This window comes from Euprymna scolopes, chromosome 22 (assembly GCF_053919585.1).
Source record: "Euprymna scolopes isolate OS-2025 chromosome 22, ASM5391958v1, whole genome shotgun sequence".
NCBI lineage: Eukaryota > Metazoa > Mollusca > Cephalopoda > Sepiida > Sepiolidae > Euprymna > Euprymna scolopes.
The window spans coordinates 116,930,991-116,949,140 of NC_136503.1; the positions used below are offsets into that span (position 1 = coordinate 116,930,991).

An 18,150-nucleotide genomic window follows, 5' to 3' on the forward strand; every position below is an offset into this window, starting at 1 on the left:
TTTACATAGGAATCACCACTTATCAAGGCCAAGAGGCCACGAGTTTAAGAGTGTACTGTAGAAATTGGACAATATAGTAACCGTTGGAGATTTGGTAAATTTGTTACCTTATATGGAACGGCTCATCATAAACTTGTTTACGTTAAACTTGAACACAACCATATTGTAGTCAGCTGGAAAGCAAAAAAACGGAAGACAATTCCATAGGCGTGCAGTTCTAAGAAAGAAGCTTTGCTCGTGGAATCTACACTTAGGTTTAGGCACAGATAAAGAGTGGGGGAAACTAGTGATAGTGTTTTCTGCTAGACGGGTGTTTCTTGTGAAAGTTTGGCGAGGGGGCCCATAGAATGGAGCTCAGCCGAGCACCTGCCATGTAAATAACGATAAAGCAGAGACAAACTCGCAATATCTCTTCTGTGAGAAAGAGGTTGCAGGGAAGAGAAAAGGACATCCCCCACAAGGCTACAAAGTCTATTTTGAAATCTATCAAGGCAGGATAAGTCCTTTCTAGCAGCTACTGCCTAGATGTGGCAACAGTACTCCATCCTTGGAGGTACCTGGCTCTTATATAGATAGAGAATTGCATCAGCAGTGAGATATCTACTGGATCGATAGAAAGATCCGACCATTTTTTCAGTGGCCTTGGCAACAGATTTTATGTATGTGTTCCATTTAAGATCAAGAGTAAAGGTCAAGCCCAGAAGCTTGTCAAACATGAGGCCTCTCCAAGACGAGAGCCATTTATTTCAATTAATGCCAGATGGGTATCAGAGCGTTGATGATGTAAAGATAAAAGCTTGGTTTTAGATGCATTAAAAGCCACCTCTTTCCCCATTGTACGACTTGCTCAAGATCAAAGGAGATAGAATCAGAGAGAACTTGGTCATTTACTGTCTTAGATGTGCTACCATAAATGGTAGTGCCATCGGCATAGATGTCTACGAATGATGTAAGGATGTGATTTTGAAGATCATTAATATAGATCAGGAAGAGAGTTGGGACCAGGATGGACCCCTGAGGGACTCCAGCATTAATACTAAGAGCTTCTGATTTCTGCCCATCAACCACTACTCTATAATATATATAAAAATATATCTTCCAAAGGAACCTGCCAGATAGATTCGGTACATCTTTCCACGAGAAAACCATTTACACAATTAATAAAACAATGAAATAAAAATAAAGATTAAAAACTGAAATAAATATAATATTAGCACTTGCATCTAGAAAAGAAATATTACAAAATTCATAACTTAACTGATATAATAAAACGTTCTTCGCGGCTGTAAATGGGAATTGATTTTGCTTAAGATAAAAATGCAGCGTTTTTAATTTTTGAAAAGAAAACAGTCATCACGTGACATAGTTCGCTACTTAGACAAGCATGTTCTTTTATAAGTAGTAATGTGTCGACGGACGGGGGGGGGTAAGGAACCAGCATTTTAGATCTATTTATGCTCTATTTCAAATGAAACTTGCCAGATGGATTCGGTACATCTTTCCACAAGAAATCCATTTACACAATATATAAAACAATGAAATAAAAATTAAGATTAAATTATCAATCCTCATCTAAAAAAATTTGGAAGTATAAACATATGCTTATTTTGAAACTCCCACTATTCTACGGTGATTGGAAGGGAAGCTGTAGTTCATTTGGGAATATTTGCTCTAAATTGCTCTGAAGAAGTAGACCAAACCCCAGAACCACTAATAAAATCATTTGTAATTCTTCTACTGTTAAAACCACAAGAAGCAAAAGAGAAATTACAACATCTATATAACACTACTATTGAGAGACATCACTATCTATTGAGCTAACTACTTACAACATGTTAACGAGAGACTCGGCTGTTTGCTGTCAATGATTAGTACAGCAATCTTCTACTTGTTTTTCTTTACAAATGACAGTTTGAATGAAATTTCTTTGACCTCATCACTTGATCTCATCGTACACTCACTTTTCTCGGCTATATCAAAGACGAAGTATAAAACTAAGTTATCAGAATAAATAAGCAGTAATTTAATAAACACTTTTCTGCTGCCATTGCACTTTGATGCACATGCTTCGATGTTCTGCAATTCTAAAGAATCTGAAAGTGTTTTCTATCTATGCTTGCAATATTTTGAGGAAATTGGCTGCAAATGTGTTTTTAGCATCGGAATCCACTTACTTCTTTTGACTAGATGCGACCTTGCATTTCTGTAACATGCTCTGTCTGTCAGTTTGCTTAGTTTTTCTTTATTTTCATTTCAAACAAACAAGACACACTGCCACTGTGAATCAGGGGACAAATTTATGTGGGCATTGTAAGTATGGAGTTGTGCAATGAGATGTTAACATTACATTTAAAATTTGCATATTAGTACATCTGGGAAAAATAGAGAAGGGTGAAATTCCAAAAGCAAATAGTTTGAGGATAAGCTTTTAAAGTGGGAACTTTTCTGGCATGGCATTTGAGCACCTCGTTTTAGTATATTTACATTAGTTGGATTATTTCTTTACTTATTTTTTATTTGTTCTTTGTTTAAAAATATCACTTATCTCCCTTTTTTGTTTTTATTCAAACATTTATTCATACAGAATCAGAATTATCTACCATATAAGTTATCTTGTCAGATTTTCCAAGTCAGACCTAGATAACATTAAAGTTGACAAAATCATCTTTTGCTTTTGACTAACCGATTTTTATTTGTTATTGTTGCACCATGTTATTTGCAATATAACATATTTAGTCCAGCCCAGACAACTGCTTATACCAAACATTTTAAAATAATTTACTACTAATAAAATTCAGCAAGAGGCGTAATCCATTTTTTTTTTTTTTTTTTACATAGCCGTCACCACTTATCAAGGCCGATAGGCCACTCAAGGATAAGGGTTAAAGAGTGTAGAGTAGTCAAAAGGACAATATAGTAATCGATAGTAATGGAAGTTCGGTAAATTTGTTAACTTAAGTGGAACGGCTCATCAGAAACTTGTTCACATTGGACTTGAAGACAACCATATTATAGAAAGCTGGAAAGCAGGAAAACGGAAGACAATTCCACAGGCGTGCAGTTCTAAGGAAGAAGCTTTGATCATGGAATCTATGTTTAGGTTTAGGTACAGATAAAGAGTGGGGAAAATTATTGATAATGTTTTCAGCTAGTCTAGTGTTTCTTGTGAAAGTTTGGCGAGGGGGGACCATAGATTGAAGCTCAGCCGAACACTTTCCATGAAAATAACGATAAAGCAGAGACAAACTTGCAACATCTCTTCTGTGAGACAGAGGTTGCAGCGAAGAGAAAAGGACATCTCCCACCAGGCCCCGAAGTCTATTTTGAACTCTATCAAGGCAGGACAAGTCTTTTCTAGCAGCTCCTGCCCATATGTGGCAACAGTACTCCATCCTTGGACGTATCTGGCTCTTATATAGATAGAGAATTGAATCAGCAGTGAGATATCTACTGGATCGATAGAAGGATCCGATCATTTTTCCAGCGGCCTTGGCAACAGATTTGATGTACGTATTCCATTTAAGATCAGGAGTAAAGGTCAAGCCCAGAAGCCTGTCAAAACTTGAGGCCTCCCCAAGACGAGAGCCATTCATTTCAATTGATGCCAGATGGGGATCAGAACGTTGATGATGTAAAGATAAAAGCTTGGTTTTAGATGCATTAAAAGTAACCAGCCACTACTTTCCCCATTGTACAACGTGATCAAGATCAGAGGAGAGAGAATCAGAGAGAACTTGGTCGTTTACTGTCTTAGATGTGCTACCATAGATGGTAGTGTCATCAGCAAAAATGTCTACGAATGATGTAAGGACGTGATTTGGAAGATCATTAATGTAGATCAGGAAAAGAGTTGGGCCCAGGATCGACCCCTGAGGGACTCCAGCATTTATACTGTGAGCTTCTGATTTTTGCCCCTCAACTACTACTCTTATGAACCTATCAGAGAGAAATGATTTAATAATTGAGAAGACATTCCAGCAATACCATAGCTGGAGATCTTATGAAGTAAACCTTTATGCCAAACGCTATCAAAGGCCTTTGATATGTCAAGAGCAATTGCCCTAGAAAGGTTGCCTCTGTCGAGAGATTCGCTAATCCTATGAGATATAACTGTAAGCACATCTGCTGTAGATCTAGCAGAACGGAAACCATATTGTGTGTCACTAAGAAGGTTATTTTTGTGTAGATCGTTGATTACTTCTCTATTTAACACAGATTCCAGCAACTTACTCATGACGCACAGGAGACTTATTGGCCTGTATTGAGAGGGGGATGAGCGATCACCTGAATTCTTAAATACAGGGCATACTGATGAGATTTTCCAGGGTGATGGGAAGCAATTTTCCTTAAGACAACGTTTAAACAGTTTGGTAAGTATGGGTGCTAGTTCTGGTTGAAGTTTTTTGAGTACTATAATTGGAATATCGTCAGGGCCGGTTGCTTTACTGGAATCAAGGTTTTTGATTAGCTTGGCAACATCACATACAGATATTTGTATATCACAGTCTATTTTCTGATACAGGAGGAAATATTGGGGGTTGGCAGCCTTGGTCGCAAAGGGTCGAATTAGCTGCAAAGTTCTTGGCAAAGAGTTTGGCTTTGTCTGATGCTGACGAGATTAACTCAGCTCCATTGATGATAGTTGGGATGGAGCACACACTTCTGTTCAAGATTCTGTTTGCAATTTGCCAAAACTGGTGGGAACCAAGCCGCTGCTCAGCTACTTTGGACTTGACGGACTGAGCATACAACTCTCTTGCGTTCTTTATTACTTTCTTACAATGGTTGCTGGCAGTTCTGAAAGCGGCTTTAGTTTCCATACATCTATTACGTTGAAAGCAGTGGAAAAAGTGATTTCTGTGCACAATAGCAGCAGCACATTCTGGAGAAAACCATGGCTGGCTGTTAGGTTTTTGCTGGAACTTTTTCGAGGGTATGAAATTGTCTATACCTACAATTAACCATTCTATCAGGTCTGATACTATAGACGACACATCCTTTTTAAACATGGAACGCAGAGGAAGATCCAATATAAATGTATGGAAACTATCCCAGTCAGCCATAGTGTATCGATATACTGTACGATGGAGAGGTACGTCAGAGGACATATTACATTTCATTTTTGTCTTAATTGATACCACTGAGTGGTCGGAAGATCCAAGAGGAGACAGAACGGAAACTGAACACAGTTCAGGGCAAGTTGTGAGAAAGAGGTCTAGGAGACTTGCATACTGGCCGTTATTGTCGGGCACACGGGTGGGTTCGTGAACAATCTGAGTGAGGTCATATGCAATGGAGAAATCATGACAGAATCTCCCCTCATCATCGGTCTTGTTTGAGTGGGTCAACCATTCGACGTTGTGAACATTGAAGTCTCCACATACGTGAATGTTAGCTGAAGGATATGCTGATAGAACTTGGTGAATTTTCTCAGATATGCTTTTAAAGATAGTAACTCCGCTGTTATGGGGGCGATAGAGAGTAAATATAAATGCCGTAGTGTGAGCTAGTGCTACTTGGAAGCACATATAGGGCAAGTTAGGATCTTCTCTGGAGATGTCCCTACCACATGGAAAGCCATCTTTTATATAGGCACATATTCCATGCCCATGGCGATCTTGGGGGTCAGTTTTGGAAGTTAGGTTAGAGTATCCTTTAATTACGAACTCATTTAGGGAAATAGTCTGTCCAATTCCAGTTTCACATAAAAAGAAAAGGTCTGGTTTAGTCTCCTGTAATTGGGCTTCAACCTCTGGAAGGTTAGAACGTAGACCCCTGATGTTGGAGAAGCAGACATGGTAGTGGGGGTCTACGTTGGAAGTTTCAGATCCGGGTTTAATCGTGTATTTGTTATTGAAACTTGTCATGATGGAATTTTGGAGTTTGTGGACTAGGTCGTCAGATTTGCTTAGAGCAGGACAGAGAAGGGAAAACAAAGAGAGAAAAGTAACGAAGAATTTTTTTTTTTTTTGTAGCACATGATAAGATAAAGCCATAACAATTACCCACTAATATGGCATCGAGAGGCCCCACCAGAGACTACTGCATGGTCCAGAATCTATTCACCAAATGGCAATACAGCAGCCCCAGTATTTTGCACCTGCTAATAAGTCAGCCTCCTTAGTGGTTAATCCAAGGTTCGGGTCCCTGACTATCAGGCGGATAACGTCAGCCCAGATAAAACGTTTACCTCCAGCACCCTTACTAGTGACATGGCTACAAGGATAGACATAGAAACGAAATATTTCCGCCATCTTTGCCGACTGTTCACGCAAAATACTGCCAACCTAGAATACAGCTTTTTCTTCTCCCTTTGTCAGAAAAATCACTCATTAAAAAAAATGAGGACTGAGTGACAAATAAAGTGAAGCGAGAGTAACTACAGCTGCCGACAACGCTTCCACAAAACGTTCCCTACTCTCCTTTAAAAAAAAAATCTATTAAGTATTGTACTTAATAAAAGTCCAACTGGCGTGTTTTATAAAGGGAACGTATGGTGATAGATTCACCTCTCACGAATTAACAATGAATACAATTTCCTAATCTGTTTATGCAATCAACATGGTAGATATAATAAACATTTATGACGAGAAAACGCTATCATTAAATAAAACAATCAGGAGATAAAAATATAAATTAAGTACTGAAATAGAATGTAATTATTAATATTAGAAATTAAACAAAAAAATTAAAATACACTTATCTCGAACACGCATTCGTCTTCAGAGTGCAAACTGATTTGAAAAGACTTAGTTTTTATATCAGCGTCCCGAAAGATTTTTTTTTTAATTAACCGTTAAAACAAAACGTGATTACTTTCTGAATTTTTGTGAGTGGCGTTTAAGAAATTGCGATATAAGAGAACAGGGGGGGGGGGGCTTCTGAAATTCAACTAGTGCCGTTATAAGAAAATTAACAACAACAAAAAAAAAAAAAACAGAAATTGAGGGGGCGGGTCTGAAAGAAATATAAAATGGTTGAGTATGCTATCCTTAAGATCAACTTGGTAGATATAATAAACATTTATGACGAGAAAACGCTTTCATTAAATAAAACAATCAGGAGATAAAAAATATATTTAGATTGAAAAGTATGATAGGAGTTATCTCTTAAGTTTAAAAATGTGCTAGCAAATAAAAATGAAAAACTAAAATGACTTGAATGCATTTTGGGCAACACCAGGTAGGTAGAGCTATCTAATATATGAAGTTATCTTGTTGAATTTTCAAAGTCAGTCCTAAATACCATTACAAACCAAACTTTGCTTGTGGCTATTTAATTTTTATTTGTTATTGTTGCAGCATGCTATTGACAATACTAGAACAATTTATTTTTCAAAAATTACTTAGTCTTGCCCAATCGATTGTCAATATGAAACAGTTTTTAATAATAACGTACAAATAAAAATCAGTAAGGGGAATGATTCATTTTAAATTGAAAAATTTAAGTTATTGACCTTAAGTTTAAAAGTGTGCTAACAAATAATAATTAAAAACTAAAGTGACTTCAATGTAGCAATGATAACAAGAAAATTTAATGTTCTAATTAAAATTACAATTATCGAACATATAAAATTTTCTTGTCAAACTTTTGAAGTTTGATCCAAATAGCATTTAAGCTGAGAAATCATTCTTTGTTTCTGACTAGCCTATTTTCATTTTTTATCGTTGTATCATGTTGTTGGCAATATAATAACATTGTTATAATTTATTTTTTAAATTGCTTATTCCTGCCCATATGACTGCTAATATGAAACATTAGCACATTTAAAAAAAAAAAAAAAACGAAAATGAAGGGAGATAATCCTTTATTTCCATATTCAAGGCAACAATGTGACTTTGTTAAAGTTTTGATTTATTTTGCAATGTAACTTAAATAACTTTGTTTTCTTTTTGGTTTGAAATGAACGATTAACAGCTCAAATAAATACATGCTATCTCTTCTTTAATGGGATCTATGTGATCGCCACAAAGGTTGAGAGGCCGTGAATGACAGATAATTTGATAGAAAATCTCAGTAATCTTCGTTGGTATTTGCAAGCTGACTGCATCAAGCAAAGATAAACACATCATCAAGTCTTGAAAATCTTTTTATTTACCATTTTTTCTTTTTTTACATCTATATATTCATCAATCGTGTTGTGATAGAATATTTATGTTTTTTTCTACTTTGTTGTGAAAATCTCATTTGGCGATAGCAAAACTGAATGGAAGTGCATAGAAATATTAGTTATCTATACTAATAGACTGAAGTGTTTATCTGTTATAGGTTCAGAATGGATTAATCCCTTCTGTTATCTCCTTTTATTAACCTCTTGTCTCTCTTTCACTCTCTCTACTTTCTTTTGTTTCTCAGTGTTCCCCCCTTTCTTTCATCTCTTTTCCTCTTACTTCCCCCCCCCTTCTTTTTGGCTTCTGCCTCCCTCGTTTTCTTTTGTCTCTATTTTCCCTTATTCTTTTTTCACCGTTCCCCTTGGCGCCGTTTTCCATTTCCCTCTCTCCATTTAATTTCTTTCAATTCATCTTTCCCCCTCTTCTTTGCCCTTTCCTCTAGTCTCCTTTCCGTACCTCTTTCCTTTGCCTCTATTTTCATCCCATCCTCTTTTCCCTTGTCTATCCTTCTCCTTTTCTTTCTTCTTCATCCACATTCTCCTTCCTTTTCATTTTGTCTCTCCTCCTCTCTCATTTTCATTTCGCCTTTACTCCCCGTTCCCGTTCCCCTCACCTCTCTCCTTCCCCTTGTTTCTTTCTTTCCTTCCCTTTTCTTTCCTTTTTACCTCGTCTCTTGTTCTATTTCCTTATCCGAAATCTCTCCTTTTTCATTTTCTCTTTCATTTCTACTTTTCCCTTTTATCCTCATCTCTCCTTTCTCCTTTCTTCTGGTCTTTCATTTTCCCTCTACTTTCTCCTTTTCCTTCTTTCTCATCCTTCCTCCCCCTTTTCTATTTTTATTTCTGTTAAATTTATAATCAATCTTTTTATTCTTTTAATTATTACATTCTAATTACAAAATATTACTTTGACTGCAAAGGAAATTGCTAAAAATGTGTTTTTTCTGTTAATCTTTTGACCTTCATATAAAATGAAATCAAGGTTGTCTTCCCGAGGGCTCAAATTATCCTAACAATGCAGACTGGAAGTGTAGTCAGTGCTATTTGAGCCTTTTCTTTTTTGAATGATTAATAAAGTCTCAATCCATCCTGTGTCTTTTTGCAAGAAAGAAAACACAAGAGCTCTTCAGGATGGACCACATCAAAAAGAATTTCAATGAACTTTGAGTTTTGATAAGTGATGACTGCCATGTAAAAAAAACGTTGAACAGAATTTCTTTCCCCACTTGTAAAACGTTACTGTAGGAATGCTTCCTTACACTCTGAACATGGTGGGTTTCAACTCAAATGCTAACAAATACCTGTCGAGTAATCCTGTTACATTATTCAATTGAAAATCTCGCTGACTCTTGTCCTCGAGTGACTTTTGGCCTTAAGAAGTGATGATCCAGTCATATAAAAATAAAAGCTGATGGAAAAGTAAAAGAAGAAGAAGAAGAAGAAAAAAAAACAACGATTTGCAATAAGAAATGATTGGATTGCACACAGTTGTCCTGACTCTCTGTTTAAGACTCAGCACTATTAACAAAAACAGACGTTTGATCTTTGAACAGCTCGACTCATGTGACAGAAATTAACACAATTTTATTCTATTTTTACGCATATTATTTTGTTGACCAACAAGATCTGATCAAAGTGTTTTCATCAGCAGCAACTAACCCAGTCGTATATAAAGGCCGTGTTTCATCACTCATGACTATCCATTAAACCAAAGAGAAGGAAATGATCCTTTATGACATCTAGATTATCTGTGATCATTTGGGAATCTTGTATAGTACTGTGTATCTTGTTTGTTTGCCCAATGTAGCTGCTGATCTATATAATAACTAGCAGTCCGTGGACATGTATATTTGTTTGAAAGCAGCAGCAGCAGTCATAACTTGGGATTTCCAAATATTTATTAAAACAATTTGGAATTTCTAAATATTTAATAATATATATAACAAATACTGATCTAAGGTTATTACTAAAACAAAAACTAAATTCCAAATTTCATTTCAAATTAATGGAATAGTAGAAAGCTTTAATAACAGATTAAAAAATATTTTTTTAAAAACTGCTTGAATCTTTTTATAATGCAGAACATGCTGCAATTATGAATCCTTGTTTGTGATATCTAAGAGGATACTAACTTTGCAGTATACAAGTTATGCTGTTGGGACATTTCTTTTTTTTTTCATATTTATAAATGTGGTTAATGAGTCTCATCTACGCAACAATATGACAATATTTTTCGTAAAACTTGACAGAAATATCAATTCATTAGTTTTGTTGAAGTGCGTATTCATTTCCTCCATAGAACTTTTCATCATCATCATCATCATCATCGGTTTTACGTATAAGAGTCATTCCAAAAGTAAAGCCTCCTACTTTCTTTTTTCACTAAAAATGTTGATCAACTACAAAAATGAGAGTGGTATCATTAAAACGAGCAATGTTTTGTACTTGAGAATTTATTTTTCTACATAGTCACCACCATTCTCAATGCACCTGTCTTTAAGACTCAGATTATGCATCCATTGAATCATTCTGAAATCATTTCTCTCCATGCAATGCGATCCTTCAATCCTTGCTGGCCAGAAATTCAATGGCACATCTCAGCTTCTAACACATGCCCATGAGAGGAATTGCTTTCTTAGAGTCTCACATCGTTAATATCTGCAACAGAGAGATATGAAATTTTCGGGTCATGAATGCATAAGTTCAGTCATCATAACAATGCAGTTTGTAATCCTCTCTGATCTATTTGAATAAAATAAAAAATAGGAGGCATTACTTTTGGAATGCCTTGCATGCATTTTACATGCTGACATGCATTGGACGGCTTTAAAAACGTGACCTCCAAACTAAGCTATCTTTGGTCAGTTCATTTATACCCCTTTTTCTCAAGTCTATCTTTATCACTTCCTTGGCTTTCCTCTGTAAACTGACCTTGCCAACTCAACTGTTCTACATCTACTAACCCTAAGACTTCTCATTGATTCTTTCAACATGACCAAACCAACAAAGTCTCCAGTTTTGCACAAATCTCTCTATACTCTCCACATTTCATCTTTCTATGAACTCATCAGGAACTTTAAAATTCACATTGCACGTCCATCATATCATTCTCATATCATTTCTCTCCATGCAACGCATTTCCTCAACCCTCACTTATCAAGTTTCACTTCCATACATCATGATACTGTGTACACATGCCTGAAAGACTCTTCACTTGGTTTGCAATAATAAAGCTTCATTTGTTGTTAATGGCAAAAATTCCCCACACTTATTCTTATGTCTGTGTATGTGAATAATATAAAGATAAAAATCACAACGATATGATAAAAAAAATGGAAGAGGAAAACTCCATTTTTTATATCATATTCTATATATGCGTATCATACCATATATATGCATATCATATCATATATATATCCTAATTTCCTCACAGATTTGACTTAAACAATTTTTATTTATTATTATTTTTTATTATTTTTGATCTGCATATTTTTCTGCTTCAAAATTCTAATGTAGCAATGATTCCCTAGTCATGACATTAACTGACCTTCTGATTAGAATCTAAATTCCCATTTATTTATTTTTTTTTTTTTGGTTATAAAGCTCCTTTAGGATTCCAACTCCTCACTCATATTTTTGGGCCTTAGCCTCTCCGAATGAAATTCACCTTGGAAAGACATCATCCATTCCCAAACTTCATCACTATTTTGTTCTCCTCCTATTTAGGTCCCACTCCCATTTCGAGATAAATCTGCTTGTTTTAGGTCCTAATTAAAAAACAGTGAGTTGTGTATTTTTTAAGAATTGCTTGGAAATGTCTGGTTTTTGTGTTTTCTTGTCCAACTCCCATTTTCAATTGATTTGTAAATATATTTTATTTATAAATAAAATTAAAATTTCTTGACACTTAAGAATATATAAGTAGAATAGCCCCGAGAATAAATGTGTTATTTTGATGACAGAAATGATTCTAAAACAAAACAGAAAAAGTTGACAATATCATCTGGGCTTTACATTTTCGAAACTAGACTAGTTTTGATATTTTTTCTTGTTGGCGCATCTCAAAGAAAATGTTTGCATAAAAAACCTGAATCTTTACAGGAATTGAAGAAGAACATTAGGAATGAAGTTGAGAAATTTAACCAAGTGACCCGTTGTCTGCCATGGATAAGTTATATCTCATAGGATTAGCAAATCTCTCCACGGAGGCTTCCTCTTTAGGGCAATTGCTCTTGACATATCAAAGGCATTTGATAAGGTATGGCATAAAGGTCTACTTCACAAGATCTCCAAGTATGGTATAGCTGAAAATATCTTCTCAATTATTAAATTATTTCTCTCTAATAGGTTCTTAAGAGTAGTGGTTGATGGGCAGAAATCAGAAGCTCTCAATATTAATGCTCAGGGGTTCATCATCGGTCCAACTCTCTTTCTAATCTACATTAATAATCTTCCAAATCACATCCTTACATCATTCTTAGACATTTATACTGATGACACTACTATCTATGGTAGCACATCAAAGACTGTAAACAACCAAGTTCTCTCTGGTTCTTTTTCCTCAGATCTTGAGCATGTGGTACAATGGGGAAAAAAGTAACTGGTTACTTTTAATGCATCTAAAACCAAGCTTCTATGTTTACATCATCAACGCTCTGATGCTTATCTGGCATTAATTGAAATCAACGGCTCTCGTCTTGGGGAGGCTTCATGTTTTTACAAGCTTCTGGGCTTGGCCTTTTCTCCTGACCTGAAATGAAACGTATGTCAAATCCATTGCCAAGGTCGCTGGAAAAATTCTATTGATCCAGTAGATATCTCACTGCCGATGCAATTCTATACCTATATAAAAGCCAGGTACGGCCAATGATGGAGTACTGTTGCCACATTTGGACAGGAGCTGCTAGAAGCAACTTACCCTGCCTTAACAGAGTTCAAAATAGACTTTGTAGCATAGTGAGGGATGCCCTTTTCTCTTCCTTGCAACCTTTTTCCCACAGGAGAGACGTTGCGAGCCTGTCTCTGCTTTATAATTTTCATGGCAAATGCTCATCTGAGCTTCAATCTATGGTCCCGCCTCACCAAACTTTCACGAAAAACACATCTAGCCAAAACCACTATCAATAATTTCCCTCACTCTTTATATGTGCCTAAACCAAAATGTAGATTCCATGAACAAAGCTTTTTTCTTAGAACTGCACGCCTGTGGAACTCTCTTCCGATTGCCTGCTTTCCAGCTGACTACAATCTGATTGTCTTCAAGTCCAATGTAAACAAGTTCTTGATGAACTGTCCCCCTAAGTAATCCAATTTACAAAATTGCCACCACTTATGTTTACTATGCTATAATCACAATGACTAATGTATACCTATTAATCCTTATCCTCGAGTGGCCTCTGGGCCTTGGTAAGTGGTGATTCATGTGTGAAAAAAATAATAATAATATTTTGGGAAGAGCATGAATTTGTGAAGCTAAAAATGGAAACCATTAAAAAAAAAAGATTAATATCTTTTTAATAGAAGTTAGTCAAATAAATATTGTAATGTATCTATTTATCTGTTATTTTTTTTTATAAATGAATTCTTTTTCATTTTTTTCTTCTTGTTTGCAAAGAAATCTGCATTGTCTTCATCATATGATGTTAAAATTTCATTAAGATGCACAAATAAAAAATCTATCAAAGTTAAAGGTTCTCAGTGATTTCTTGGCCACCCAATATTTAAAGCATAATAATACCAAGAAAATTATTTTTACCTTTTTTTTTTCCATAAAAGATAATTATCATTGTCAGTTAAAAATAGAATTTTTACCAATCGAGCATCGATATGCCAAATCAGCATTCATCCATTGACATAAAACCTAAGAACTTTGTTGAAATGCGAGCACAGCAAATTTTTAGGAAAACAATTATATTTCATCCTCTATTTTTCCTATTCTTCACGTTTCTTGAATAATCCTCATTAAATTCAGAAGATAGCTTTGCTATATACGTGTCTGCCACTGAGAGACATCTTTATTCTTTTTAGAACAATGATCCAAGCAGCTTCAGGGAATTTCTGTTTATGATAGGGAAGGAGAAGAATGGTTATATTTAAATTATTCTGCATAAATATTAAACAAAATTTCATGAATACTAATTTCCAATGTATATTATGTCTATAGTTTATTTTCCTATTTGAATAAATTGTTTTGGTAAATTTAGGCTTTCTTGTCATGTTTTTATCCTGGGGTAGTTTCTATGCTGTTTTATATAAATAATAAGTTTCCTTAAGATAGGCGTCCTCTTGCCTTTACCAGGTGTTTAACTCTGACGTGATAGTCTCTTAACTGTGTCGTCAGTGATTCTTGCCTTCCATAGTTGTTGTCGTCTCACCATGTTTTGCTCATTTTTTATGTTAAAATTCTATTAAGGTACCATCAGAAATAAAAAATCTATCAGAGTTAAAGATTTTAATTGATTTCTTGGACACCTTGTATTTAAGGCTTAATAATATCTGGAAAATTCTTTTATCTTTCTTTTGCCATAAAAAATAAAATAGTTGTTCTTGTCAGCTAAAATTGAAATGTTGTCCAATTGAGTGCTAACATGCCAAATCTGCATTTATGCATTGACATGATGTAAAACCCAACAACGTCCACACGGCTTTAAAACCTTGACCTTCAAAAAATAATGTGTTTGAATTCTAAAAGATCCAATATTTTTATGGAGCAATTCTGGTTTCTGATTGGTTGCTAGCAGAATGTGGATCCATTTGATTGGTCAGTTCCTATCGTCAGTGTTTATTTCAATTTTTTTTAATCATACTCGCACTAAATAAAAATATTGCAATACATAGCAACCAGGCTTTTTACAGAAACTCGTAGATGCCTCCAAAGGTGCTATTACAAATTTGAGCATGCCAAACAAACTAATGAAGGAAGCCGCTTATAGAAATTCTTAGTTACATCTAAAATGCAGACTTTTAGTAAAAGATAAAGTTCTATTTCAAATTTAACTATAACAGCTCAATGAAAAAGCTATTTCAAATAGAATCAATTTCTAAAGCTAAATGAAGATCAGTTATAATAATTCATAAATTATCTGCCCTTTGTTTATAAGAAATCTTTATTTGAAAAATCTGCTGGCATTAAAGAAATTTCGATTCCACAGGCCTGATGTGAGAATTCTTTCTGATAATTTCTTAATTATTTTGACTAAAATGGCATGGATTTCTGAGGAGCTTGTCCAGGGATCTTAATTTTTCTTTTTTGATATTTCAAGGATCAGATTTTGATAGATATCACCTCCATATCACCATTGATTTTTTTTGCTAGTTTTTTATAGAAATTTCTGAAGGCTTTTTTGAATGAATTTTCACCTTGATATTTTATGCTTTTTATCTGGTAATTGAATCTGATGACGGAATGTTCATGTGACAACTTGAATGTGTTCAAGTATGTTGTGAATTTTTTTCCAACAATATGTGTAAGGGTTCTTTTACTCTGAAATTGATATTAAATCACAGTATGCACTAACTTGGATCTGTAATTATATATATATATATATATATATATATATATATTTCTCTTTCTCTGTCTGTCTATTCCACTTTTTCTCTGAAACTACTAGCCAATTATGATAAGGTGCAATGAACTATGAACTAAGTATTATGGTATTTGTCTGATGCGTAGTTAGGGATTAGTCACCACAGTACCACATTTACTCTTTTTCTCAGAAACTACTGGGCCAATCTGGTTAAAATTTTGTATGTACCTTTGTTATGATAGGGTTTAAAAAATGAAGTATTATGGCATCCATTCAATGCACAGTTAGAGGTTAATAGGTTTTAGTATTTAATGCAAAAATGAGCACAAATTTAAACATATTCAATCATCAATTTGGCATAAAGCACTAATTCTAAATCAACGGTCTATAACTTTTTTACTTTCTTTGCTTTTACTGTGTCACTCCCATTTCATCTCCTAGTATAGTTGGAAGAAGCTAAAATGTTGGAAAACTCTCTGAATTAGTTTTTATATGAAGTTCAAATTCATTAAAATTCGACATATCTGAAATTTTAAAAGTATTCTGTCCCCATGGGTCACATAGATATTTGGTACATAGAGGGTAGAGGTTTACATTGTCTTCCCTGAAGAATTTGATAAATATAAATTTCATCAAAATATAATCTGAATTAAATTTCATAAAAATATGATATATTTTAAGTTTACTCATCTTTTTTATACATCTTGCTACCACGACAATTCATTTTATGATATATTGTGTCCTTACACCAATAATATATTTTGTTTGCTTTGTCTTTGTAATGGCATGTTTATTTTTCTTAGTCAATCTGAAGCACAATATCTATTGGAAATTGTGAATTGCATACAAGTTGCTATATATATATATATATATATATATATATATATATATATATATATATATATATATATATATATATAGGGACATAATTTTCTCAACAGAAAAATGATCACAAAAGATCCTATTAGATTTGGACATATTATCGCTGATTCCATAGTTCAGGAAGATAACCATTTGTCCAATAATTAACCCCCATAAAGTAGATGGATGTTTTAATATTGTGTGGTTATTATTGCTTTTTTATTATCGTTTTTTTTTTTTTTTTTAATTTCAGAATTGCATCACTGCACGAGTTGTCATCGCATAACACCAGTCGACGTCAACAGCAGGCCATCTTCCTGTCTGACAAACTTTCTCCTGGGAGGTAAGTAAAATAAATTTTCCTTAGGATTTTATTACGAGGATGGGAGGGGATTGGTTCTTTTTTTAATATGCGTATGTATACTACATATGTAATGATACAGAGGGGGGGTCACTAGATAGAATCTGATAGAGTTATGATGAAAACTTATGAAGAAAAAATAAAATTATTAGTTAATATAATTAACTTGATTATTAAATAGATGGAAAAATAATTTAAAGATAACAATAAACATAGTTATATATCTCTTACTAACAATAATTTAAACCTCCAACTCATTTGTATATTAAACAATTGTATCCTACTAGGAATTATTTTACAATGGTGACATTTTTCAAGAACTGGCTCGATTTGCCAGTTCACTAATGCTTTACAAAGTTTGCTAGTTGAAATATTGAAACCAAAATTGTTCACATTTTATTCATAAGTTTCTTGCAAATAAAATTTTTTTATATTCATCAACATCTTCATAAATGTTGGTACACATTTATTGGTCCCCCAACCTGTAAATTCCTCCTCGTCCGTTCGCACTTTTCTCAATAACTATGCCTTGGAATTTTTTTTAATTTTGCACAAACATTAAACATGATTTGAGTAAAAAAGTAACAGAACGGATTTTCCGGGAAAAACTCCGGTTGCTCCCCTAAGGGTGCCTTTCGGATTAAAATGGCTAAAATTTACACTTTGTGCTTATTCAAAAAATTGATGCCTTGGATTTTTATAAAACTTTCTGAAAAGTTGTAACTGATTTCTATATACTTTTGTTTGTCTATACTTCGCGATAACTCTTGGGTGTGCCTCAGGGGCTAGGGCTAATAAAAACACTCCATTCTTGGGGACTATATTACCATATTTGTACCAAATTTTCTGTGTATGTCTATTTAGCAGTTTTGCATGGTGCTGAACTAAAATTTAAATATATTAAGGCCTTGGGGACCTTGGTGGCTAAATGAGGCGGGGGCGAATGATGGACTTAGTCATTGCTTTTTTTTGCATGGTGCAGAACTCAAATTTACATATTTTAAGGCCTAAAACTGCACCGTTTGTTCATTTTCACCAGGATTTGAGTCCCCTGGGGACTTTTGGGGCTAAATGAGGAGCACCATGCATGCTTCACTTATCTTTAAATGAAATCAAAGGAAAGATAGAATCAATTCGCTTAGTAAAAATATGGTGTCATTAACAGGGAAGGGAAAAGAGAGAAAGCAAGACAAATAGTAGCTCCATTTTCTCTTTGTGCTAATATGCACCAAACTTGCATCTACCTTAAAAAAAACTTTTAAAATAAACTAATTATTAAAAAACATTATATA

The 18,150-nt window shown here is 34.4% G+C and overlaps 1 protein-coding gene across 1 annotated transcript in view; it reads left to right on the plus strand.

The window, feature by feature from the left end:
- The window catches only part of LOC145243682 (integrator complex subunit 13-like), a 1,170,185-nt gene that overhangs the window by 1,003,726 nt on the left and 148,309 nt on the right, over positions 1–18,150 (plus strand). Inside the window, exon 9 of the mRNA XM_080106736.1 lies at positions 16,751–16,840. Within this exon, the coding sequence (XP_079962862.1) occupies positions 16,751–16,840 (90 nt within the window). The remainder of the gene's footprint in view (positions 1–16,750; positions 16,841–18,150) is intronic.